The 26,200-nt window shown below is 46.4% G+C and overlaps 3 protein-coding genes and 2 long non-coding RNA genes across 10 annotated transcripts in view; 3 read left to right on the top strand and 2 right to left on the bottom strand.

Annotated features, from left to right (window-relative positions):
• EPN2 (epsin 2) overlaps positions 1 to 5,762 on the top strand; it is a 40,406-nt gene extending 34,644 nt beyond the window's left edge. For 2 of the 4 annotated variants that reach the window (XM_071761416.1, XM_071761415.1), the window contains exons 7-8: positions 2,411 to 2,626; positions 4,064 to 5,762. In XM_071761416.1, coding sequence (XP_071617517.1) covers positions 2,411 to 2,626; positions 4,064 to 4,401 — 554 coding nt within the window. In that variant the 3' untranslated portion in view covers positions 4,402 to 5,762. Of the gene's footprint in view, positions 1 to 1,403; positions 1,497 to 2,410; positions 2,627 to 4,063 lie in introns of all 4 variants that reach the window. The other 2 variants (XM_071761414.1, XM_071761413.1) reach the window with 2 other exon arrangements.
• A 9,867-nt stretch (positions 5,763 to 15,629) lies between these two features.
• On the bottom strand, positions 15,630 to 17,755 carry B9D1 (B9 domain containing 1). Its single transcript, XM_071760360.1, has 7 exons — positions 17,655 to 17,755; positions 17,357 to 17,425; positions 17,153 to 17,264; positions 16,982 to 17,078; positions 16,391 to 16,453; positions 16,197 to 16,264; positions 15,630 to 16,028 (listed from the first exon to the last, which is right to left on the bottom strand). Exons 1-7 carry the CDS (start codon positions 17,748 to 17,750, stop codon positions 15,883 to 15,885), a joined length of 651 nt encoding a protein of 216 aa, XP_071616461.1. The 5' UTR covers positions 17,751 to 17,755; the 3' UTR covers positions 15,630 to 15,882.
• On the top strand, positions 17,715 to 19,414 carry LOC139803813 (uncharacterized). The gene is made up of 3 exons (XR_011729178.1): positions 17,715 to 17,823; positions 18,386 to 18,522; positions 18,674 to 19,414. It is a non-coding gene; the product is annotated as an uncharacterized lncRNA (long non-coding RNA).
• A 203-nt stretch (positions 19,415 to 19,617) lies between these two features.
• LOC139803812 (uncharacterized) lies at positions 19,618 to 22,914 on the top strand. Its single transcript, XR_011729177.1, has 4 exons — positions 19,618 to 20,031; positions 21,493 to 21,555; positions 21,964 to 22,046; positions 22,660 to 22,914. It is a non-coding gene; the product is annotated as an uncharacterized lncRNA (long non-coding RNA).
• LOC139803808 (voltage-dependent T-type calcium channel subunit alpha-1H-like) overlaps positions 21,747 to 26,200 on the bottom strand; it is a 114,289-nt gene continuing 109,835 nt past the window's right edge. For all 3 annotated transcript variants that reach the window (XM_071760353.1, XM_071760354.1, XM_071760355.1), the window contains exons 32-33: positions 25,778 to 25,947; positions 21,747 to 24,817 (exon numbers count right to left, since the gene is read on the bottom strand). In XM_071760353.1, coding sequence (XP_071616454.1) covers positions 23,669 to 24,817; positions 25,778 to 25,947 — 1,319 coding nt within the window. In that variant the 3' untranslated portion in view covers positions 21,747 to 23,668. The remainder of the gene's footprint in view (positions 24,818 to 25,777; positions 25,948 to 26,200) is intronic.

Raw genomic sequence — 26,200 nt, forward strand, 5'->3', positions numbered from 1 at the left:
ATGTAATTATCCTGACTTAGAGCTCTGAATTTGTGTTGCTTCTTTGTGCTCTGACCCTTCTACATTATTTATTGGTATGTGTGGATGCATGCTGAGCACTTAATGACTGCTGCTGCTGCTGTTCTGTTTTTAAATGGATTTTATCTTTAATTAGACAAGGACGTAATTTCTGGAAATGAATGATACTATAATTTTACCTTTCATCATGATAAATAGCTGTGCAGATGGATGTCTCTGCAGACGTAGATTGACAGGTTGAGCAGCTCCATGCTCTGAGAGACTTTTAGAGGTGCAAATGAGGGTTTATTACTTCAGACTGGGAGTGTGAAAGCTGTCCCTAGCCCTGTGTAGCAAGATGCAGAAGGCGTGGATGTAATTGTCTTTCCATGCTCTGTAACTAATGCAACTTTGATGAATCTTGGTACCTGGCATTTTCTGGTTGGCACCGTGGCTAAATGCATCCTAAATGCATTTTCTGCTCGTCATTCACCTCAGTCCTTCATAAACAAAGGAGTCTCTAGCTGAGCACTGCAAGAAGTTGTCTAATCTGCTTTTCACTGGGCAAAGGGCAATAACTGGATCATTATGAGAATGATTCTGTAACTCTGGTGTTACAGGAAGGAGTGTTGTTGGGATACATAACCTTGTTCTCCTGGGGCTTTCTCTTTTTGTGCTTTTTACGAGCAAAGTCCATACCTTCATTTGCTGGAAATGTGTTAAGATTAGAACTAAACTAAGAAATTTCAACTAATACACACCCAAAACCCCCCACCAAACTTTAAACCTTTTCAGGAGTGTGATTGGTGTTCATTTAGGTGTGCTTTTTCTTCCTCCATTTTGAGGTAAGGGTGTGTCCAGATTTTGAAAATGTTTTTTATTTGTTGCAAACTATGGGCAAGTTCTGGTGCTTTAGCTAACAGGGCTTTACCATCTCTACATGCCCTAGTTAACCTTTTCTGTTGCATTCCTGCTCCTTTTAACTTTGGAAGTGTGAATCAAATCATCACTCAAGTTATAGCAATGATACATTTTGAGACTGCACTCAAAAGTGTGTTTTACTTGAGGGCTGATTAACAACACACTTTATAGTTTAGGCTGGAAATTCACTGCTGTTCTCTTCTGCCTATGTACCTCTCTACTGCAGACAATAAAACCCAGCAAGCTAAGGTGTGCTTTCTCTTCTGATTTAAAAGCAGATCATTCTGAGTTTTTTTAATTTTCTGACATTATCCTGGTCCTGGGGAAGAGTAGGAGCACCCAAGCTGATCTGAACTGCTGCCCTGGAATCTGACAGAGTGGCTTCTTGCTAACAAGGATGGGTTAGAAACTCCTATCAGTGGTATCAGGAGTGTGATGCAACAGAAGATCTGTTAATGACAGGGCTGTCTTGTTGTTTTGAACAGGAAGTACATCTTTTGACCTCTTCAGTAATTTGAATGGTACAGTTAAAGATGATTTTTCTGAATTTGACACACTTCGAACTTCCAAAAAGCCAGGTATGAATCAAATTCTTAGCATGTGGACAGTCTGGGTGGTAGTCTCAGTAACAAATGTCTCTATTCTTAAATTTTATTTAAAAAAAAAAAATTACTTTCAGTATAAAGCTGGTGATAATGCAGCAGTAGAAGCTTGTTGGTGACATTTTGGCCTGTGCATGAATTTATGGGGAATGGGCCTTTTGCACTGTAAGCCATAGAACTTCACTCTGTAACCTTTTGCTGCATTGACCCAGAAATTTGTTTTACTTCTAAATTTAGAGTATTCAGCATGTTTGGAGCATGGCTCATGTTCAGAGAGGCAAACAGACCAACGTTGACTGAATTTTTCCAATCTGCAAATTCTAGCGTGTAACAATAATAGGAAGATGAGAAAATACACATCTATGAATACTTCTATTTTTATGTAGTCTGGAGCCACTGAAACAAAAACTGCCAGACCTCAAGGGTGTAAGCACTTTGATACTGTGTGCTTTCAGGATGGCTGTGCCTGAAAGAGTAGTGACTAATTCAAAGCTTGGGTAGGCTTTTTGAACACGAAAGAGGAAACCTGGGTGGAATCTAGCTAGGAGGGGTGTAGCAGTGGAGTGGTGGAAGGGTAGAAGCCAAGGTTTTTGAGTAGCTTTTCCTTGGAGACTTCCATCTGCTGCAGTGTAGTGAGAACATTGTCCAGGGCAGTTCAGGGAGCACCTTCAGCAGATCACTGCAACTCTTAACTTCAGCTGCTTCATGCTCTTCTCAAGAACATTTATCTGCTTGCATGCTGTAAGGGTGTAACGCACTGAAGCATTTAAACCTGACTAATACAAACATTTAGATTTTAAAACATTTCTGTTATCAGAGACTTCAGGGTTTTCTTTGTTTGACTGCAGATTAATGAGATAAATTTTGTTTTTCTCTTTGTGTTGTTTCAGCTGAATCAGGTTCCACTTTGCCATCTCAGCATAGCGGTACCACAAGTCCCGATCTCTTTGATTCCCAGCACTCCAGTGTGACATCAGGCAAACAAAGTGCAGCTCGGAAAACCCCCGAGTCCTTTTTGGGCCCCAATGCTGCTTTGGTGAACCTGGACTCACTGGTGTCTAAGCCACCACAACCTGTTACTTCACTGAATCCATTCTTGGCACCAGGTCTGTTTCCTCACATTCCTTCAGTTTTCTATTTTAGCTTTCCCTTCCTCTAGGAGAACTCTGCATAACTCAGTCCTGTTTGATTTTTGTGGGGTTGTTTTTCTTGACTACTTCAGCCAGCAGGAAAGTGTAGTGCTGGACACTGAGAGAGCACTTTCTGCCCCTCCATCTGATGCAGATCTGCTGGTTTAGCTTTGTTCAAGCATTTTTTTCTCCCACTTTTTCCCTTGCTGTCTCAAAATGATAGACCTTGGGTTGAGCTAAACAGCAGTAACTCAGCAGCATCATTTAGTGGCTGCTGGTTAGGCTGTCTTTAGGCTAGTGTGATAAACCAGTTCTGATCAAAACCCCCACACTCTCAGTGTATTTTGCACAAAATAGGCTTGTGCAGTTTTCCTGCAGGTTGGCCCCTGCTGGAAATGTGCCTTTACTTATGGCAGACTTAGATGGTGACACAAAAAACGTGGAAGACAAATGTATTTTTTAAAAGCTATTGGTATGCCCTGAAATTTCTGTGTGACAGTAATATGGTGAAACACTTTTAAATGCTCCTGCAGCATTTACTTTCTTCAATGGGAAAAAAAAAAAAAAAAAAGACAATTTATTAAATTTCTTGGGTAGGAAAAAAACCAGTAATTCTGACCAGCCTTGGCAGTGTTTAGCAAGAGGAAGTCTGTGTATCTGCCATTACCGGTTACTCCAAAAAGTTTATAAGGGGTCACTGGGCCATGCAAATAGCACTCTGCATGTATGGTAAAATGAATTTGTAGTGCTGGCAGCAGTCCAGACAACCTCAAACGCTGGGAAAGTTATTCCCTGCTTTTTCTAGCACTGCTGTAGTTCGGAAACAACTTGTTTACTTTATGAATTCTTGTCAAAACTCGGTGCCAGAAGCATGTACAGCTTCTAAATGGAGCTGACTGGATGAGATCTTGAAGCCAGGGCACAAATGTGCAGTAGCCAGTTTGCATTAAAGGAGTACAGAGAGCCTGCAGTTCTCTTTTATAATGCAGATTTTAAGTAGCATTTAACAAAAAAAAAAAAAAAAAAACAAAAAACAAACAAACAAACAAAAAAAAACCCAAACAAACAAGAAACCCAACAAATTAGTAAGCTCTAGATGGTTAGGCATGTTCCAACCAAACAAATTGAGAACCTGTGTCTCCAATGACTGCTATCAGAAGGGGAAACTTGCTCAGCAAAGGGATGTTTTATGACATTGGTAGGTTCAAGGAAACAGACTGTACTTGTGCACCAGTGCAGCCCCAGGTTACTGAATGGCATCCATGCAGGTTTCTCTGTTGTGTGCTTTGGGTTTGGGATTATGTGGGGATGTACAGGAAATTCCTTCTTTGCTAGACAAGACAATCTCCAAAACCTTGTGTTGGTGGAGCTGCCATCTCTTCCCCTCTTCCTTCCCCCTTCTCTCAAAACCAGGAGCTGCTACAGCACCAACTCCAATCAACCCTTTCCAAGTTATTCAGCCTCAGCCACTCACTCTGAACCAGATGAGAGCCAGTCCTGTGATGGGAACCAGCCCTTCCTTCAGCGCCGTGCCACCGATCAGCATGGAGCCAATACCTCTGTCTTCCATGGCCCCAGTGCCTGTGGGAATGGCTCCCATCCCAGCCATGGGCACTGTGGCCCCCATAACACGGATGGGCCAGGGGCTGAACGTGAGCATTGCAGGATCAATGACCCAACCTCTTCACAGTACGGGAATCCCTCCCTCAGCATCCCAGTCTACAAATACAACTAACCCTTTTCTCCTATAAAGACCCAATTAAAGGAACTTTTCTTTTCATAGTGTTTCCAGGCTGAAGTCTTTACAGCGAAACAAACGTGGCCTGTGTGGACTGAAGGGTGTGTGAGAGACTTGGAAGTAGATTTGCAGTTTACAGTTATGATCTTTGAAGAGTTGTCTCTACTTACCAGTTAATCTAAATCTAGTCTTTGCTACAGATGGTACCTTACTTTGGCTTGTTGAGCATTATGTGAAATGTTCAGACTTTTCACCAAAGTTAGATTCTGCCCATTTTGTTACTTTGTTAATCATTTCAATACACTTTTTAGGGAGAACCTGCCATTTTAAACTGCGTTGGCTATTTTGTAGATGTCAGATGGTGTGCTGGATCCTGAAATTACTATTTACCTGCATCTGTCACTTCCTATGCCCATATGATAAACCTGAGATTCAGAGTGCTAGTGAATGTTTTGCACATAACTATACACAGTTCTAGACTGTTGGTTCACCCATAGTCCTTACTCTTAGAAGAGAACAATTTGGAGGGCCCAGGTGGCTGGTTTTTTATGCATTAAACATTGCAACGCAAAATCGCACTGCTTTCCTCTCAGAGGTGTGACTGAGAAAGCAAGCTTGTCTCAAAAGGAAACAAAGCAGACAAAAACAAAACAAAACAACCCCAAGAACATTCTCAAGTTGTCAAGTATAATGTGTGCTGTTGTATGCAGTGTTGAATTTGTACACTACTCTCTAAGGACTCCTGAGGAACTCTCTGTGAGTGGCATGCTGCACTCGTGCTGGGTGAGTGTCCTGCTCTGTGCTTGTCCAGTACCAGCTTCGTTTGGAAGTTATGTGTATTTTGTTTTTATTTGACTTACAATGTGAGTTGAAAGAAAAAAAGAAAAAAAGAAAAAAAAAAAAAAGAAATACAGTGGGACAACTTTGAATTCAGTTTCACCGGGGCAAGCTTTAAAACTAATTCAGGCTTAACCTTGCTATATGCAGTTACTCTTGTATACTTTTGCACATATTTTGTTTAGTACAGTTTCATATTTGAGTTTGCAGAGTTACCTAATAGTCCTTTTTTTGCTAATTTTTATAATGTGGTTCTTATTTAACTGTCTGGTTTTGATAGATTTATCAAGTCTGGCTGAAAAATTAAGATATTGGCGAATGTCATTTTTATGGTTTTAATGCCCTCTTATTTATGGTTTTAGCTCTTTGTTTCTGTAAAGAGAGTTTAAAAGGGAAGATTAACACTAAACTATTTACTTTTAAATGAAGTATTCATAATGCAAATCGAACACAAATTCTCGTGACTAGTTATTTTTAGATGACTTGAATTTGAGCATAACGTGATTTAAGACTACATTAAAAAGAAAAAACACTAAAGTTGCCTTTCCCTTGATTTGTTCCCATTTCCTGATTCCCAAAACAGACAGACCTGTAGCCTTTGTGAAGAGACCAGAAGAGAGGCGTTGTTCTTTTTTTTTTTTTTTTTCCTTGTAATACTTCTCGAGATGTTTAAAAAATTTTAATGTACAAGCGCGACTCATTAATTTTATCGACTAATTTTCTTTTCTTAACGAAAGGTGCACTCCATATTAATAACTGGTTCCATTTACAGCTGTTAATTGTAAGCTGAACTGTACATTTTAACTTGCATGTCTGGACTCATCAGCACTAAACCACGCTCAGGTTTCAGCCAGGGTTTCTGGTGGGGACCTTGGCAAAGACGGCAACGTTTGAGCTCTGCTTTCCTGAGAAAACTTCTGCAGAGCGTGTGGAAAAGGATGTCCCTGTGCTTGCTCCTGCCTCGAGGGCATCTCTGAATGAACTGATGCATCTTGGTGGCCTTTCCCTAATTAGAAGAAAGGGGGGAGGGGGGGGAAAGATCAACCAACCAAACAAAGAAGCTGAAAGGAATTGCCAGAGTCGTGTGTTCTGGTGTGGTGATGCTGTGTGGGGCTGTGCCACAGGAGAGAGGGGCTGCCTAACATGGAAGGGTCTGGGTTCTATCTTTTGGTGGGTAGGGGAGGCTGAAAGACTATCAAATCTAGGGTACAATCACAGATTTTAGCTGTGTAGGTCAGTGTAGCTCTATTAGTATACGGAATGCTAAATGTGTGGATGTTTCTCTGCAGATTGTTCTGTCCTCTTGAATGCTCTTGAGTTTGCAAGTAGGATTCATCTGCTCTTGTTTTTATATAGGAGGAAGGAGAATTGATGTCCACACCCAGTATGTCTTTAAGAAAACAAAACATTCATGTTGCCTTTCAGAGTAAGGAAAAATACTTTACTTTTTTGTTGTTGTTGAAGTTATTGAAAAGTGTAGACCAGGAAGGGTGTGATCCTTGCAGATTGGGGGGGGGTGGGATGGTGAAAAGTGCTTTCCAATTGATCTGTGGCAAGATTTATCCATCATTATTTTTTCCAATTTAATTTTGTCAACAGTGGAACTGAGGTCGCTTGATGGTTTGTTTTTTTGTTTTTTTTCCCCTGAGCCTGTCACCTGAATACCTTTGCAACAGTTAGGTAGGGCATTGTCTGTTCAACCAGAAAGTTCTGACTGTGTCCTCCGGTTTAACACTAGGTAACTGGTTTTAGAGGCAAGATTGGGGTGAGAGTAAGTATTGAAAGAGGTGAAGCCATCTACAGTTCAGAGTCACATCCTGTCACCAGGGATTGATAAACATGGTGCTGTTGGTCTGGTAGGAAGCCCTAAGCTTAATGAAACTGCTGAATGGCAAACTGGTGGTTTTTTCCAAGCCACTTCTGTAAGAGCTGTAGTACTTTTACATGATATATATATATATATATATATATAAAAATAGACATATATCGCACAATAAAGGATGGTGTGGCACTCTGAAGAGCAATCAGCCCAACCTGTGGGGCTGTCAAGCATCAGGCTACGGAGTAACTGTGCCAAGAGGCCCAGCCTGACACGGGGGGGCTGTGGCAGGAGCTGAGTTGAAGATAATAAGCAGCTGGTTTGGTAAAAATCTCCTTGGTTCCTGGGCTGGGAACAAGCCCCTGGCTCCAGCATCGTGCTGTAGCAGTGAGGCTGGACAGAGGTTGCTGTCCCAGCCCCAGGTGAAGCTTCAGTTGTGTCCAGAGTGGTAAAATCTCATTCCATGATAATTTAACTGCTCTCCAGAATAATTCTTCCTCCCTCCTCACCCTCCCACTGTTCTTTTTTTTTTTTTTTTTTTTTCTCCTTCTTTTTTTTCATGGAGGACGTGTGTGTATCTGATCACATCTGCTCTGGCATATTTCTCCAAATGTATTTTCCCTCTTCCCCTTCTTTTCTCACTTGCAAATATTAAAAAGTGCTTTTGATTTTTAAAATGTTAGTATCCCAAAATAGCCTTACTGGTCAAATTGACCAAAGATAAAGTGTTAAATATTTTGTAAAAAAAAAATTAAAAAAAAAATCTTGGCATAATTTTAAACCCAAAATAAGCTCAGTTATTTATTCAGTTTTATACTATATAGAAACTTAAACTACACTGAGGGGACAGAGAAGGAAAACCATGGTGGGTTGTGGTGTTTACAGTCTTTTTGAAGTCCCGTAGCTAAGACAACTATTGTTATCCATCTTCCCTTTTGCTGTTACAGTTTCTAATGTGTACTGTATGTATTAATATTGCACAAATTGTGGAGAAATATATGGTTTATTTTTCACAGCAGAATCTCACAAGACTCGCTTCCTTTACAAGTGTTACAATTTAAATATTTACCAAACTGTTTTCATAATACTGGGAGCCGGCTGCTTTTTATGAATTTGTGCTGACTATTGACATTATTTACTGTATAAATAATTTATCATTTGTACTATTGTATCATAATATCTGTATCTTTGTGTCATTTTTCCCAAGCGATGTCACAAATGTGATATTTAATAATGCCATCAGAACAGTGGAAAGACAAAGGGGTTTGTAGGTGACTGGTCAGAATTAAAATTGTATTGCTTATATTCCAGCCGTGTTGCTTTTTCCAGACTCTGCGTAGTGTTTATGATCCCATTCAAAAAACAAACAAAAAAAAAAAGCACCAAACCCCCCCCCCCCCCCCCCCCAAAAAAAAAAACCTCTTGCTGCCATCATTTAGTTTTCAAGAAAGTTGATGGTTTGGTTGAGGTGCTTGAAGATTTGTGCTCCAAGTCCTAGGTGCCAGGAGAAATCTGACTGTTCCTGAGAGTGATGCTTCTTGTATGTTGTAGATGTGGTTTCTTGGATGCTTTCCTCACTTCCCTGGGGCAGGGCTGTTCTTGCTGGGAGAAAGGAGGCTTCCTTATGGATCCCTGAAATCAGAGTCAGTTGAGACCCTACTAACTCAATAAAAATGAAGACTCGTTGTGTTGCAGGTGGCTGAATTGCTTCTTTAAACCACGTTACACTTTAAATAATGGCACTTTTGGGGGGTTGATCAAGTCCTGTCTTTACTGGAGGCCTTTGTGTTTTTTGTGCAGACAGGAGTCTGGGGGAAGGTGTGACTTTTAAAGCCATTGCTCACGGAATAAGGGTTGGGGAACTGACAAAACTGACTCTGAGAGCCCTGACTTCTCATTTTTGCAGTGGTTGAGTCTTGCCTTTCCTGCAGCCTTGGCTCTGCCCCGTGGATCCAGTGGCCTTGCAGCTGGGGGAGCAGCCAGCCTGCCTGCAGCTGGGAAGTGATTTCAGCCTTTAATTCAGGATGGTTTCAACTGGAAGGTACTTCATTAGCAGCCTGTTTCAAGAGCTGCCTCTCCAGAGCCCATCCAGATTCCCTGTTTGCTGCCAATCAGACTGATCACTAATCAAATACTTAATTTCTTAATGCTGAAGCTGCAGTGGTGCTGGAGACCTGACTGTGGGCAGAGTGGCCGTGGGGAAAAAAAGCCTCTGTCTTGGTTTAAACTCTGGTACAGAGCTGGCTGGGGGTGCTGTGCAAACCCACTGCCCCAGTGACACTCCAGTTTCTGAGGCTGCCTCTGGTCAGGTATTGGATTCATTTTGCTTCTGTTTTTGGGGAAAATAGAAAAACCTCTTTGGCTGGGAATGACACCCAGGTACCTGTTGTTTTTTGCATCTCTTTTTTTTTTTTTTTTTTTTTTTCCTACAGAAAGATGCTTTCTACTCCTGTGGATGTGTGATGGATGGTTTTACTCTGACCTCTTCAAATTCCACATTTTAAATCAAAACTGCTGCAGGAAAAGATTCAGGAAGGGCTCGAAGCGGAAACTTTTGGGATGACTCTAAAAGCCTCCAGAAGGAGCTGAGTGCTGCGAGGCTGTTGCAGCTGGAGGGGTTGTAGAGCTGATAAAGTTGTTGTCAGTCAGATCTGGCTTTGGCTGAGCCTTCCCCTGACCTTGGGGGAGCTGCTCCTCTCCCCTGGCCCGGGTTTCCTTTTCCTCTTCTGTGAAGCAGGGTGGTATCTGCCGGCTCTTGCAGAGGAAAAGGGTGATCTGGATAAAGCATTATCTTGAGGTTTGCCCTCACCCACCCCGCTGTTGCCAAATGATTTCTGCTGAATCCATACATTGCTCTTACCTCTGCTTTGTGCTGGGCCAAGTGGTGCAACTCTGCTCTTCCGCTCGGCTCCATCCAACTGTGAGGAAACACTTTGGGCTTTGGCAAGACTCCTGCAGCCGCCTGCAATCTGCGTTTCGGAGAACAGAAATGATTTATACACCTCCTGACAGTAAAGACTTCCACATTTTTCAAGTTAGCTCCCATCTGCCTTCCAGGTAATCTCCCCACTGGCTCTCCCCACAAGTGAAGGGGGATTTGATGGGGCTGGAAGTTTGGGAGCCCAGGATTATAAATAGTGAAGAGCTGGTGGTGTAAATGGGGGGGGCAGCAGCCCTGTTGTGTTTCACTGTCAATCGATTGTACCCTGTAATTGTTGAAGAGTTGGGGTTCCAGTGAGGGGAAGTTCCCACTGGTGCTTCAGACATTCCTGCCAGTTGCCCATTAGGGTGTGGGTTGGCAGCAATCTGGTGATCTACAGGGGATTGGCATCCTACCAGGGCAGCAGAGGCTGAAATGGTAAATGATGAGTGAGGGAGATACCTTGGAGGAGGACAAAGCCCTGGCTCTGCTGGAGCTGCACCAAACCTGAGTGAGTAGCTGGATCCTCAGGTATTTGGTAAATAACTCTTTGAAGAGATGAGAAAAATTAAATCTCTTGTGTTTAATGTGGGTGGGGCTGGGAGGTGGTGTGAGCTTTCTTCATAAATAATCTGGTGACCAGCAGAGTTGTTGGCTGTGGTGTGCATTGAAACTCTGGTTGAAAATGCTGTTGAAGTGCAAAATATTTTTAGAAGGACTGAACACCTTGCTGGTGAGCAGCCTGTGGTGAGCAGAGGAGAGGCACTACTGTTGTTACACATCCCTGTGCTGGGCTGTGCTGCTAGGAAGGGATGGAATGCCAGGGGTGGAGGGAGCAGGTACTAAAAAAAAAATAAAAATAATTTGTGGCTGTTCAGCAAACACAAAAGCAGCTTGAACACATTACCTGATCTGTTCTCAGCACCTGAGCCACCAGTTGAGCAACTGCATTCCCATTCTCAGGCAAAAGAAAATAGATGAAATTTCAAATAACTGGAGTAAAGCGATAGTAAAGGTGGAGTTTGTCTTCTCAGCTGCCTGCCTGCTCCTGCCTGACTTGAAATCCCACTGGGACATCGGTGCTGCCAGTTGGAAAGCTTAAACACTCCCTGGGAGATCCTCACAAGCAGGTACAGCCTTGTGGGTTTGAGCCCTCTTGAAACTCTGCAGAGCTGAGCTGGCCAGGCAGGAGAGCTCGGTGCCTGCTGGGTGGAGGCAAGAGCTGAAAAACCTCTGTGGGATGCTGGCTCAGCAGGGACTTGTCCCACCAGCCACGCTGGCTCTGACCCACGTGGGATTCCCCACAGCTCAACCCCCTCTAGTGATTTCCAAGCAGGAAAATCATTAGATGCTTTCCTCGTGCCTCAGCAGGGTTGGGAAGGTGGAACCTGTGAAAATCAGGCAAGGGGGGACTGTGTTCTTCTTGAAGGGTTTTCAGTGAAATTTGGTGGTTGAACCAAGTGGAAGGGAGGCAGAGCTGCCTTGGTGGAACAGCACATGTGGCCCAGGAGACCGTGGGCTGACTGGGGTTGTGTTGGGTGATGGTGGTGGGTGTTGGTTTGGGTTATTTTTTTGCTTTTTTAATGTCTTCATTAGCAAGTCTGGCACTAAATGTAGTGATATTCTCTGCGGTGATTTTGGGTACTTAAATATCTTGGCCTAAATAGAGGTATAAAAATAGGAATCTACAGCAGTTAGATCCTTCTGCTGATCTTCCCTCTGAAGGACAAGAGACTGAATCACTTGCACCCATTCCTAGGCAGGTTGTTTGCACCCTTGCTTGTCTGCAGTCTCCCTCCTGGGGCCTCAGCCCTGGTTTTGGTGGCTAAAGGATGGTTTCTAGCAGGGTTTGTGCCCTGAAGATGATCAGACACTGGAAATGTCATCTCAAGCCCTCTGCCCTTGTGCCCTGCAGCTTCTTGTGCTGCAGCTGAGGGTGCTGGGTGCTCTCTGCAGTCTGATGGGAACTGTGGATTTGTAGTTCTGGTTTGTTGTTGTTGGTTTTTTTCCTTTTTTTCTTTTTTTCTTTTTCCTTCCTGTGCTCCAAACGTGGAGGTTGTTTGTGGGTTTGCCAACACTCATGGAGGGGCTCAGCTCTAGGGGTTTGAGCTCACCCATCTTTGCCTCCTCAAGGACTCCCCAGCTGATGAAAAAAACCCTGGGGATCCCTTCTGCAGGGTGAGCCCCGTGGATGAATAGGGAGAGAGGGAAAGAGGTTGAACATCCCTTGTGGAGGTGTGGGTTGGGGTTTTTGCTCAGCTCCTTGCTTTGTCCCTGCTTGGGGGTTTTCATGGCTTGGAAGATGTTCAGAATTGTTGTTGGTGGCTGCTCCAGACACACTGCTGGCAGTGGCTTGTGTGCCTGGACCTTGGGTCCCCAGATGGATCCAGAAGGAGGGTTTCGTGGTGCTCTCGTGGTGGGCTTGGTTCCTAGAGTGTGTTTGAGGTGCACCCTGTGCAGACAAAGGCTGTGTCACACCAATGCTCTTCATTCTGTGTAACCCCCATCTCCTGTCCTGTCCTCAGACCCATGTCTGGGGCTGTGGATCCAGGGTGTTCAGCCCCATATCTCCAGGGTCCTGGTGTGATGCTCCAGCGGCCTTGCCACAAACGGGTGATTTTGAGGCTGGTTTGTGAAGGGCTGGAATGCTGCAGGTGATGAGTCCTGCTGGAGCTGAAGCTCCAGTATTCTTCAGGTCTGGTTGGTCTGTGCTCCTGTGCTTTTGTGTTTTCCTTTGTTTTGGTTTCTTGTGATTTGTTTTGTTTTGTTCCCTTTGGAGTATTCCACACCAGGCTTCTCCTGCTCCCAAACCATCACTGCTGCCGGGGAGCAGTTGCTGTCAGCTCTCATCCATCTCCAGGAGTCTCATTTTCAGAGGGAGATAACTTCAAGCTGCTGCAGTCACAGTGCTGCAAAAGAGCTTTCCCAGCCTCAGGAAAAAAAAGAGTTTTTGGAGCACTCTGCTGCTCAGATTTCTGGCTCAGCCCTGCTCCTGCCAGGCAGCTGGGAGGGGGGACAGGAGGACACAATCGCATGGAGCACTTGTCCAGGTAGGAACAGGCAAACCTTGGATGTCCTTCCCACAATCTTGTGATCAGCAACACCTTCCGAAAGGCTGAAACCTGCCACGAGAGGGCAGGAGCTGATGCTGTAGAAAGGGCTGGAAGTGTCAGGTATCCAAGTGATTTACCATTTTCTGGAGGGTTTGATTCAGGGTGCCTCCAGGAAAACTCTGCCACGAGGTGAGGATGGTCCTGCTGGGCAGCTCTCTCCAAAGCTCCTCCAGACCAGGAGAGCTTCTGCAGAGTCCCCAGCCACCTCCCAGGCTTCATTTGCCTTTAGCAGGTCTCACTCTGCTTTGATGGCCTTGAAGCCTTTCCCTGTGTTCTGAATACAGATTATTTTTTTTTCCTCATGCCCATCTTGAATTAGGAGGTTAAGAGCCAATTTCATTGCCTGGAAGAGACTTCAGCATAACAAAACAAGAGCTCCAGCACCAGCTGACAGCCTAGTGCTGCCCCCTGTGCTGCAGAGGGCTGGGAGGTTCAGTCCAGTTTTGGATAAAAGGGAGAATTATTAACTAGCAAAGAGCAGGGTGGTTACAGCTGCCTGGAGAGTGGGCGAAAGGAAATGACTTTGAGCCTCCACTACAGCCAGGCTGGGTTTTTTCTGGGTTTTGTCTGTTCTTAAAGCTGAAGTTCTTTTAACCTTTAACACTAACTGCAATGGACAATCATGGGTGATAAATCCCTTCCTTATTAATGTCACTCACTGACAGCACAGCCTCGTGTCTAACTTTGCTCCTCTCTCATTAAGAGCAGAGATTCTCTCCAGGGTGAAACAGCTGCTAATGCTCTGCCACGCCTGGGTACCAAGGATAGAAACCAGAGAGAGCTTTCCAGAAAATTATCCAGGCAGCAGCAAGCCTGTGTCTGGGAGAAGAGGACGTTGAGGAGAGATCCCAAATCTCAGAACAAAGGGAACACTGAAAACATCACCCCCACAGCAGCCCCTGGCTGAGGAGCAAAGTGTCAGCCCCACATGAACACGTTATGGCCTTGGAGAAGGTATGTGAGGTTCTTACCAATCCTGCTCCAGACACAGAGGAGTCAAAAAAACCCCAACCAAACCCTGAGACAAAAGGGAAAAAGCCTGAATAATGTGGGCAGCAATGTGGGATCTGCTTAGTCACCTAAACATTGTTTTGTGGAGTTAGGGGTTGGGGTTTTTTTTTTTTAATATTTTTTTAATGGGATTTTTATTTTTTAGAAAACCAACATTTAAAAAAAATGTTATTTATTTATGAACCTTCCTTCTGAGGGCCCAGGTAGCGCGGTTGTTAATGGTGAAGCTGTAGCAGTGCAGGAAGCATCCAGCGACTGAGCTGCAACAGAGGGGTTGTGGCACCAGGCAAAGCTGAGCACAAATAAATTCACTGCCCCCCCGTGGCCACCAAGTTTGGGCTTTCTCTGGGTTTAACGGGTTTCTCATGCTGAGAGTCCCCGTTGAGCAGTTCTGCTCTAATTGGAATGGGGGCAAGTAACGGTGCTCAAGGGAAAAAAGTTACTTAAGCAGCATTAAGTTTAATGTTTGCCTTTGAAGTGTTTCAAAGAGGGATACTTAGCCTGCTGCTGCAGCGAGCTGCTTCCCAAATACTTTTGAAAAGGAAACAAAATTCCTCGCATCTCCTCTGAGCCAACAGGAAATGCTTCATAATTTTGATTCCAGCATGACTCAGTGCAGGGATTACAGCAGTTGCCAAAACAACTGGTGGTGGATTTTACTGGAAGTGTAAAACCAACGAGAAGGAAAAAAAAAAAAAAAAAAAAAAGAGACGAAAAACCAAATCTTGTAACTGTGTTTGGAAAGTATTTATAGTGTAAAAGATGCTAATGCTTACAGCAAAGTTGCAGTGATCACATTGTCTTTTCAGAAATGATATTTATTCAGTCACACTGCTCAGCATGAAAAAATAACTCTAAGGGGATGCTTGATTTGATGTGTCCTGGAGGCTCTGCAGTTCAGCACTGTCAGTACTTGTGTTTCTACAGGTTTTTTTTTGTTGGTAGCTCATGTACAGGGTGGTCTCATGGAAAGTCATTCTCACACAGTGAGAAAGTCAAACACAGGAGGTTCCATGCCCAAATTTAAATATGAAAATGACTAAGAATTAGTAATTTCATTGTAGCTCACACTTCTTTTTCTTTTGTACCTGTAAACATAGCAGATCCTGGATGAGTCAGGGCTTAAACATCACAAACAAAAACCCTACCAGCTGAAGGACACCCAAATAAGACAGGGAAGGTTATTCAGCCTAAAAAGCTTGATGGAGAAATAAAATCTAGAAATGGGAGAGTCATCATCTTGTTCTAAAAAAGCTCAAGCTGCTTCACTGAAAAAATGTGGAAAGGTGTTTCTGTTCTGAACAGACTCTAAAGGACTGTGTGGGATTATAAAGAAAACTGGACTTGCTTTTGCATGTGTTAAATTCACCAGAACACTTCACTATTCTCTCCTTCTATAAGGATGCAATAATTTCAAAACTCCACAACAAAACACAGTAGTAAAAAGAACTGGGTTTGCAATGATGTTTTAAATACAGGAAAACTGCTACAACTATAAACTTTCCTATTCTTTAAGCCCATAAAGAATGTACAAAAAGCTGTAATAAAAAAAAATTTATTGATATTACTCATAAAAATGCCAAGTATCATCTGATCATATTTACATAATACTTTGATTTGTATGCTTACTGAAAGGATTATACTTAGGTAATTATTCCACAGCTTGTGTTTCTTCTGGATTAACAGTCCCAAGTGGAATCTTCTCAGTGTGGTCAGATCTTCATTTCTCTTTGTCACCAAAAACCCCAAAGTGCTTAATTTCTTTGTGAGCCTTTGGAGATCCCACAGCTGAGCTCAGTACCTATGAAACCTTTCTGCAAGAGGCACCATGGAAGGGTTCTGCACATCACTTGGGCTCACATCATAGCCCAATTTCTTCATATCTTTGGTCACTACGTTGAAGGAAATGGTGACAAAGCCTTGAGATCTCACCCTTGTTACTAGAAGAAAGAAAATGTGAATAATGGTGGTTAAGGGAATGCTGCTGGGACTCCTCACATATCCAGGGAGGATTTCTCAGGAGGAAGAAGATCACTTCCTTCCAGCAGGTGGATGGCCAAGCTGTGGCCCCTGCTGTCAGGCAAGAGTTGGAGCTCCTGGGCACTCACCCTCTCTGCCTTCTCCCTGTGCTACCACTCTGGGGTCAGTAAATTCTGGACGTCTCCCTGTGAACCAGCTTGGAAAGGAGATTAAAAAATAATGATCCAGGTACTTTCACTGGTGTTGATACAGTTAATTTGCATGCACGTTAAAAAAAAAAAAAAAAGGACTTAAAAAACCCCAATGAGTCTTTAATTATTACCTTGTAAACCTCTGCAGCCTCGATGTGGACTCTGGAACAAACATAGGGAGGGTCCTGGTATGCCTAAAACAAACATGAGAGGCACAGAAATGACCCAAACAGCACTGTTACACTTAGAGAGGTACCAGAATTTCTGAGGTGTCAGACCACCAAATATCTCAAGGCAAAAATACTCCCCCTTCCATGAAGAAAGGGTTTTTTGGCATCAGAAGAGTTTATTGTCCTCCATTTCCAGTGGTGGGAATGGAAGCTTGGCATGTGCTGAGAGTCAGAGGGGAGGGGGAAATGTGCTGTGCTTCATCCTTGTGTTCTCTTCATGCCAGTTTTGACTTTACAGTTGTCTACAGGATGACCAAAAATTAACTGACAGCCAGAGGCTGCTGCTAGGAAATCACAGAATCATGGAATAGTTTTGGTTGGAAGGGACCTTAAGGATCATCCAATTCCAACGGGACAAGTCCATGTGCTTTGTACCAAACAGAGAAGACACAGGTGGGAGATAGAGGAGTATCTTTGTTCCTGAAACAACACAGTAACTGGAAAAAATTTTAAAAAATCTGTTTCAGCCCTGAAAGATGACTGTGACCTCACCTCCCAGGTACGAAGGGGACATGAACAGCTCCATAACCTCTGACCACGTCGTTTCCAAAGAAGTCAGGTCCGTAGACACTCACCACGATCTGTGGCCCTGCAGAAGATTTGGGGAGGTGTGTGAGGGGGGAGCCTGCTCTGCCAGCTGCATCCCCCCTCCCCAGCACTCACAGCCCGAGGGGTTGGTGCTCTTGAAGGTAATGTCGATGGGGAAGTTCCAGACCAGGGTGGTGGGTGCCACCTCGCTGGTGGAGGTGATCTGGGAGATGCCTTCCTCCAGGCCCTGTGGATGGGGGGATGGATGAGGCAGGGGATGGCCCGGAGCCCTCTGCCCCCAGGCAGCTCGGCTTTGAGGGGTGCCCAGGGGGCTCTTACCGCGGTGGGAACCCAGTCTGGGCCGTAGACGAAGCAGAACTTGCAGTAGAGATCATCATAGCCGGGGAACTGCGGGGGAGAGAGGCCGTGTGGGTCGGGAAACCGGGAAGGGGTGGACGGCCCAGTAACACCGGGCCGAGGGCCCAGTAACACCCGGCTGGGGGCATCCCGGGCCGCCGCCACTGCGAGCCCGGTCCAGGCCTCAGCTGCGGTACCGGGGCCGCGCTGCTGAGGCCCGGACCGAGCAGTGTGGACCGGGCGCCCGGGTTCCCCGCCTGTCCCGTAGCGGTTCCCTCACCTGCCCGCTCTCGATCTGCCCGGTGACGGATACCAGGAAAACGCTGGGACCCTCGGTGGCCGCCATGGCGCCGGGCGCGGCCCTTCCCGTTGCCATGGATACGGACGGGGCGGCGGAGGGGACAGATTAGCGGAGCGCGTTTGGGGGCTCCCCGCCTCCCAAAATGCGGGTAGATTGCCCCAAAAGATGCGGGTAGATCGCCCCAAAACGCCGCCAGCTCTCCACTCACCTCCCCCCGGGCTCAGCCGCCCCCCTTCCATCCACCCCCGGGCTGCTCCCTGGCCTCACCCCATGGCCGCCCCGGCCGCCCGCTTATTCACTTCAGATCCTCAACTTTCTGCATTTATTTCTTCTTCGTATTCACCTCTATCAAGCCCTGGAAAGCGTTTTTTAAAGCCGTGGCCACTAGGTGTTGCTGCCGGCTGGGCCCAGGCGGTTCCGTCCGCTCCCAGACCCTTTGCCCGGGGGAGAAATCCCGGGGAGGGGTGGGAGGGGGAGGGGGGGGGGGTGAGAGGGTGTGGGGGGTCCCCACGCTGCTATGAGGAGGGGGGGAGAAGCCTTTGGGGTCTTCAGTGCCCTCTGGTTATCCCCGAGCCCTTCCAGGAGCGATCCCCGCCTCGGGATGTCCCGGGTCGGGATGGGCGCTCAGGGACGGGGAGGCGATGGGGAGGTCCTGGTGTAATTACACGGCTGTAATTAAAAGGGAGCGGTGAATGCTGTGTGTAAACAAGGCAGGTGAACGTGCTGAGGCTCTGCAGGGCTGAAACCGCTGGAGTCTGCTGCCCGGGTCCCCACGGAAGCCGCGGTCGTGCCGGGAAGCTTTGCCGCACACGTTGGCACTGAAGAGGCTGAGCCACCATCTCCCGAGGCTCATCATCATCTCCTGAGATTCATCATCTCCTGAGGGTCATCATCTCCTGAGGGTCATCATCATCTCCTGAGGGTCATCATCATCTCCTGAGGGTCATCATCATCTCCTGAGGGTCATCATCATGTCCCAAGGTTCATCATCTCCCGAGGTTCATCATGTCCCGAGATTCATCTGCTGAGGTTCATCTCCTCACCTCTCTTCTCCACCTCAGACGATGCTTTCCTTGTTGTGAGCCACCCGTGAGGCATTTGGTTGCCCCCAGACCCTTGGAGGAATGAAGGAAGCCCGGGCTTGGCAGCTCTTTGTGTTCCCTTGGAGCAGAGATGCTGATGAGCACGGTGGGGACAATGCCCCAGTCTGTGACAAAACCTCATTCCTTGCCCTCATCCCCTGGCTTCCTGTTATCTCCCTTCTGGCAGACCTGGGGGAGGTGGTTTTGCTGCTTGGGCTCCTTGCAGTGGGCTGTTCCTTGCAGGTGACTTTCCCTGAAGGCAACAGGAGCACCCCCAGACACCCCTGGATCTGTCCAAAGGGGTGAGGTGGTTTCTATTGGGCTGAAAGCAGTTACCATTACACTTCGGGCTGAAAAATACCTTCTGAGTTCTAATAGATGCATTCCCTGTCAATCTCTATTTCAACCCAGTTATTCGTGTTTTATTTGAGTGTTTTGGTTTGTTTCTAGGTTTGTTTGCTTTGTTTTTAGTATTCAGCAAACAAATTTGCCAGTGTCTATTTCAATCCAATGATTTAGGTTTAATTTGTTTTAATTTGTTTGGATTTTTTGTTTGTTTCTTTCTTTCTTTGTTTTTTTTTTTGTTTTGTTTTGTTTTTTTTTTTTTTTTTTTTTTTTTTTTTTTTTTTTTTTTGTTGTTTTTTTTGTTTTTTTTTTTTTTAGCATTCAGCAAACAAATCTGGCCAGGAGAAGAATGGGAGCAAAGCAGGAGGAATGGAAGGGATTGGCTGAATTTTATCCTTTCTTCTTCTCTCCCTCAGAAGTGATTAAGAGAAAATAATTCATTCAAACTGAAAATTATCAGGAGGGGGAGAATAAACCTGTTCTCAGGCTGCTGCCTGCAGTCAGCTAACACTTGACTAGGCTACCAGCTTCTTCAGAGCCAACTGCAGAATTTTCTTTTCTTGCCTGGCAAGTGATCCCCAGCTGCTGGAGGAGTTGATACCAGCACTGGGACAGCTTCCCCACTACAGGGAGCAGGCAGTGGGGTCATTCAGGAGCTGTGAGTCCCCTGCCCCTGCTCCTGGCAGGACTCTGTCCCCTCCCAGCCATAATGAGACCTTTTTCCTACCCTCCCTTGCTTGTCTTGTTCTAATTAGCTGCTTAGTGGGGCTGAGGGGCTGAAATAATCTTTGTGTTGTGTTTTTTAAGCAGCTCAACGTGTACCTGCTCCTGGGGCCCTGGGACAACTGAAGCTCCCAAGAGGAGGGTGCTCAATCCTCTTCCAGTGAAGTGGTGTTAACCCCCTCCCTGCCCCTGGAATGGAAGATGAGGTGGCCCCAGCCATTAAAGCACAGCCAGGGGTTTAAAGCTTAATAGGGAAGGTTTAATGGAGAAAGGGAATTTAATTATTCATCCTAAGAAAGCTTGTGCAAATACCCAATGCTTGTCAGTATTCATGCAACCTGTGTGATCCCACACTGACAGGCTGAGGGTTATGTCAAGTTGCACTGGGGATGGATTTGGATGGAAGTTTTTGGGGGTTTTTTAATGCCTGACAAAGAGATTTTCAGCTCTATGCCATCTGAAATTTACCCTTGAAGCAGAGACCATCTTTGAGTCACTTTGTGATGGTTTCCTCTGCCCATCCTTAACACTGGTTTCTAATCCTCTTTTGATCCCTCCTCCTCCAAGGCTCCTGCAGTGGCTCCATCCCTGCAGGCTGTGGTTTTGCTGGAATGGTGGATGGAGCAGAGTCTGGCTGACAAATGGACAGGACTGAATTGTCATTAAAAATGCAGAATAGGAATCGATCCAATTAATTAATAATGACTTGCATTTACCTGCTGCTTTTCACTTCTGCTCTGAAGCAACACAACCCTTGCAGACAGCCTGCTGGAAACTGCTTAACATGGCACCAGCAGGAAAATCAGCACTGGGTGATGTTTAGTGGTTTCTCTGTGCAGTTGGTCATGGCCAAATTTGGGCTGAGTACCCAGCTGGGGGGTTTTGAACCTGTACATCCAGGTGACCATCCCCAAAATAGACACTGGGGACTGACTCAAGGTCATTCTCTGGTCTCCCGTGGGTTTCTGGTGTGTGTCCTGCTGCAGCAGGGCAGGAGCTGCTTCCCCCAGTTCCATCCCAGTCCTGGCTGGGTGACAGGCAGAGCAAGCACCTCTTCTTCCCCTCCCTTTATATTTCTGCTAGTGTCAAATAATACACCCCTTGACTGCTTTCTACCCTGATGAAGCCTCATTTAATGTGCTCCAAGGTGTGGTTCCTGATGCAAAATCAAGGCTTTGGATATTTAACCACCTCATACAGAGGCTGGTGCTGGCCCATGGCTCCAAAGCCATGGTGAGAGCTTGGGCAGAGCCTGGACCAGGAGCCACAGGAGCAAATCTCATCCCTGACCTGTGGCTGTGGTCTCAAAGTCTTCCAGTTTGCTCCTCAAGCAACCACTCTGTCCAGCACCACCCCACAGAACGAGGCTTCTCCTCCACCTCTGGGCTGCTGAGACAGGGATTTGGGCCTTTGGGGGGGAGATGCTGCCTTGCCCCCCAAAGCTCAATAATCACAAAAAGTTCCCTGTGCCTCTGGGCAGGAGTCAGCCCAGCAGAGGGGAATTCACCTGCCCTGCTTTCCACTCTGCTGCTTAAACTGCAACCAAAGGTTTTGCCATCATCCCTAAAGCTCTATTAATAATTTTTATGGTGTTTTTCTGGAATTCTTGCTTTCCCACTTAGAGGGAATAATTACTGATGATAATCCTAAATGACTTTTAATTACAGCAGTGCAGGTGCTGGGAGGCAGCTGGCACGAAGCCACTTGACATACGGAGGTTCCTGCACGAGGTGAGGGATGCACCCAGCAGCACCTTTGGAGCCAAGGAGGAGGTGGGACCAGCTCCAGATGCTGGAAGGGGACGGTTTGGCCATGAAAAAGATCTTTTAGGGGATGCCGAGTCCCAGGGGTGGGATGGAGCCCTTCAGGTTGGGCTGGAGCAGGGCTGCCCCTCACCCTGCGGCACAAAGTCAGGCCAGGCTTCCAGTTTATACAGTTTAATACATGTGAAACAAGATACATTTCCTTTTGAGTAATGAATGCATAAATAACAGAAGATATATGTGAATGCATAAATATGAGGCGGCATGGAACAAACCAAACAAAAACAGTTGGTTTAATTATTTTTTGTTCCTCCCCCCCCCCCCCCCTCTTGTGTGTTTTGCACCGGCGCTGGACTCATTGCTGCTCTGATTCAGCATCAGCTTTCCAGGGAGAAGCTGTCCCAGGGAGAGAAGGGACAGGGACTGGAGGCTAAGGAAGAAAAATCAACCCCAAAACGGTAAGAATAAAAAAATAAAATAAAATAATTAAAAAAAAAAAAAAGGTGTTAGCAGGTGACCTGGATTCCTATAGAGGTTTCTCAGGTGGAGCCGGGTGGGTGTCGGGGTGCAGAGGGAAGGCTGACAGGAAAAGTGGAAAAGGGATGGGTAGGGCTGCCCCGAGGCTCTGAAGGGCTTTTTGCTACAGGGAGGAGAAATCCTTAGCTTGAATGCTCAGAAGGAACACCACCTAAGACAGCTCTTTATACCTTTACATAATGTATCAATAATTTACTTTGAACTGCGGTAAACAAAATACATTTCTTAAATAATTTACTATTTATTTGTTTTCGTTTTTGTTTTTTTTTTTAATCTCTCTGTAAATTTAACTTTTTCCTTTTTTTCATCTTATTTCTCTTTGTAACACAAGAAGCCATGTTTGTGCACGTTAGTTCAGATTATTGCGATGTTTAACCTGAATTTCAGTTAAAAAAAGGAAAAAAAAAAAAAAGAAAAAAAAAGGCAACAGGACATCTGTACAGACAAGAAGAATGAATAACTTATTATTGCACTGGCTACAGTTCAGTAGTGATTTGGTTTCTTTTTTTTTTTTTTTTTTTTTTCTGTAGTTAGGACAACCTCTAAAGTACAACAGAAAAATGAGCAAGATGGCTAAAGCAGCAGCTGTGACAAGAAGCTGGTGGGATGATGGTGGAGGGAAGGAGAGGAAAAGCAAAATGAAAGCAAAGAAAGAAGAGAAACTTTTGGAGAACAAATGGCAGTGATAATTAGTTCCACATAAATCCCAAGGAAACACCACCCAGTTGCGGAGTCACATGTAATGCAAAAAACAGCATCATTTGTCTATAAAAATATGTGCATTATGAAGAGAGAGTTTTTGTGGGTATATTTTTTTTGTCTTTTTTTTTTGTTGTTGTTTTTCCTTGTTTTGTATCTCACAAATACATTATTTCTATTTATATAACTGCTGATATACAGACAATGTACAGCTCCCATCTCCTGGGCACTCCTGCGTAATGCGACAGCTCTAAAAGGTGCCTTGGTAAAAGTTGAGCATCTTTAAAAAAAAAACCAACAAAAACAAAAACAAAAAAACCCCAAAACCAACAACAAAACCCCAAGAGAATCCCCCAAATCGCAACCACCACCACCTTGAACCTGAATCAATGTGATTGAGGCCACAGAGCAGGGCAGGAGGAACGATGCAACCCCCCCTGATTTGATTCCATCTTCCCTTTAGAATAGAAACCCAACCCCCAACCTCTTTGCAAAGCTGCTCCCCCCACCTTGAAACCCATCACCGTGTTGTCCAGCCGTTTGTTTGGTTTAATTTTTTTTTTGTTTTGTTCTTTTTGTAATTTTTTTTTTCCTGTGTTTATTTTTGTTGTTGTTTTTGTGGTGGTTTTTTTTTTTTTTTTTTTTGGTTGTGGTTTTTTGTTTGTTTTTTTTTTTTTGCAAACCTCCACAGCGCTTAAGAACAAGTGACTGTGAGAAAGGAAAAAAACCAAACGAGTGAGCAGCCACCCACCTACCCGTGGCTGCTGCTCAGTCCCTTCAGTTTGGAACCCCCCACATTGGTGTCAAGCCCTTGAGACCCCCCCTAGCCCCCCCTCCCAGACAGCTATACTGGGTCATCCATGTCTTCTTCTGTTGCAACAGTCACTGGGACCAAGTCCTGCTTCTGGAGGGGGCTCTTGGCCGTGCCCAGCAGCTCTTTGCTTTTCTCAGCGTTGCTCCACTGAGTTTTTAAATGTTCTTTTGTTCTCAGTTCGGAGGCGCCGGGATCCGAGCGGGAGTCCCCCCCGGAGGGCGGCGTGGATCGCCCGCTGTCCAGGAGGAGATCCGAGAGGCTGCTCAAGGAGCTGTTGTCCAACTGCTCGTAGGAAAAATTAGGGATGGTCAGGTGACCCCGGCGCTCCGTTTTGGAGGCCGGTTCCCCGGGTTGGGTCTCCACGAGCTCCAGGGATTCTCTGTAAGCCGGGAACTCGCAGGACGGGGTCCTTCGCCGCAGCGTGCTGTTCTCCGAGGGTTTGGTGCGTGAGGCCGCCCCGCTGTCATCCTCCATGGGAGGATCTATAGAAATGCAGGGGGGACTCATCTTCTTCTTCCTCCGGGCTCCGTGGATGTATTCGGACTCCATCTGGACGTGGGCAGGAGGAGAGCGCCGCTTCTCCTTGGCACGGTCCTCAAAGTCCCCGTCGCTGAGGGAGGGGCAGATCTCGATGGAGTGCCTCCTTTGGTCGTCTGCCCAGCTGGGCTTGTTGAGGAAGCCCTTGGTATCGATGCTGTAAAACTTCTTCAAGTCCTTCTCCTTGCTGCTGCCCCTGGAGAGGCTGCTTGTGCTGCAGTTCTTGAGGGACTGGGGAGATGGGGCTGGGGAGATGAATGGCGAAGTCGAGAGGCTCCCGACCTCCGGGTGCTCCCCTCCCCAGTCTTTGGCTGAGCTGTTGATGTGCCGAACTTCCTCGTCAGCCAGGTCAGAGGACTCAAAGGGACAGCCCTGGGGGCTGGGGGGGCTGTCACCAGGGCTGGGGGGCCGGCTGGGGACACCGTGCTGGCCGTGGGTGTGCTTCTGTGTGAGTGTGCTGGGGGGACGATGCGGGGAGGTTGGGGGGGTGCTGGGGAGGGAGGCAGCTGTGGGGTGGAGTGGGCTGGGGGTGAGGGTGCTCTGGGGCTGCTGTGCTGCTGGTGGCATCTCTCCAGGATCTGCTTGCAGGCTGTTCTTACGGTCCAGAGCCTGTCCGTCCTCAGAGTCCCTTCGAATGGCCTCCTGGAAGGTGAGGAGAGAGAGAGAGAGAGAGAGATGGGGCAAGATCTGCCAGGTTGGTGGCACTTCCAGTGATGAAAGGTGGCACCATTGCTCAGGAAACCATTGCTCAGCTCCCTCTCAGCCTCCACAGCTCAACCTACGTCAAACCTACAGAGGAACAGTTGGTGGGCCTAACACACCCTGCACTGCCCCATCCCTACCCCATTGTGCCAACCCCCACAGACCCTCCCTGGCCAGGGGATGCAGTTTGGGTAACAAGCAGACCCACACCCTGCATGTCCAGGATTTAGATCTGCTGGGTCTTTCCACAGGGCCTCAGTGTTGCTCTAGCAGCAAATCCTGAGCCAGTGCAACCTGTCTGGAGTGACACGGTGTAGGGCTGACTGCAGGTTCTCACAGCTCTGATGAAATAGATTTGGGCACCTTCTCTCTATGCTTTAGCTGTTCTTTCACCGGAGAGCACCTCCACCAAGATGAACGGAGGCAAAAAGGACCTTCCCTTGGGTGTCACTTGCTGAGACTGGAGTAGATTAAAATTTATGCCACCAGAAACATTTTGTTCTAAAGAGGGGAATTGTAGGACACAGGTGCCGAGAATCTCAGGACGATGAGCTGGGCTGATGCCCAGTCCCACCTGTGCCCAGTTAGGGCTGGCCCCACTGAGCATGCCCAAAGACCTGGGGCCAATAAAAGGTGGGGCTGGGTGGAACTCAGTAGCTCATTTCCTGAGCAGAGTTGGGGCTAGTCTGGTCGAGGTTGGTTCCACTGACCAAGATCACCATTAGCTCTTGCATCTCTACTCGACATTGAGCTACCGATCCTTGCGACGCTTCGTTTCCGACCACAGGGAATTAAATTCTCAGCTCCAAGAAAAGAAAGCCATGGGGGGGACTGGAAAAGAAGGGAAAGGATCCAGGTGACTATGAAGGAATTTACCTCTGCAGGCTCTTGGCCTCTCACCTGTCTGCACAGCAGCTTGTTGAGAGTAGGAGATCGAGATGTGATGTGAGGTGAGATCTTCCAGCGACCTTCATGGTTGGGAGAACAGACTGCCAGCTGCAGGGACTCAGCTGGGACTCTCAGAGAGGAACATGTTCCCACGGGCTGGGAGCGGATGGAGGTGATGGAGCCTGGGAACCAGAGAGAGAGAGAGCAGTGACATTGCTGCTGGCATCAGGATGGGAAGGGTTGAGGCAGAACCAGTGCCCACAGAATGTAAGAAGGGAAAGGAAAACCCATCTTGTCTGGCTGAAGTCCCAAGCCTCAGTGTAAAACTTTGGGTAGTGCCAGGGTTAAAAATCAGCTCACAGTCTCTGTTTTCTGTTTCAGGTAAAAGGAATCTTCTCTTCCAGCTGCTACAACACTCTGGGTGGGTGGTGGCAC

Source organism: Heliangelus exortis, chromosome 17 (genome assembly GCF_036169615.1).
Source record: "Heliangelus exortis chromosome 17, bHelExo1.hap1, whole genome shotgun sequence".
NCBI lineage: Eukaryota > Metazoa > Chordata > Aves > Apodiformes > Trochilidae > Heliangelus > Heliangelus exortis.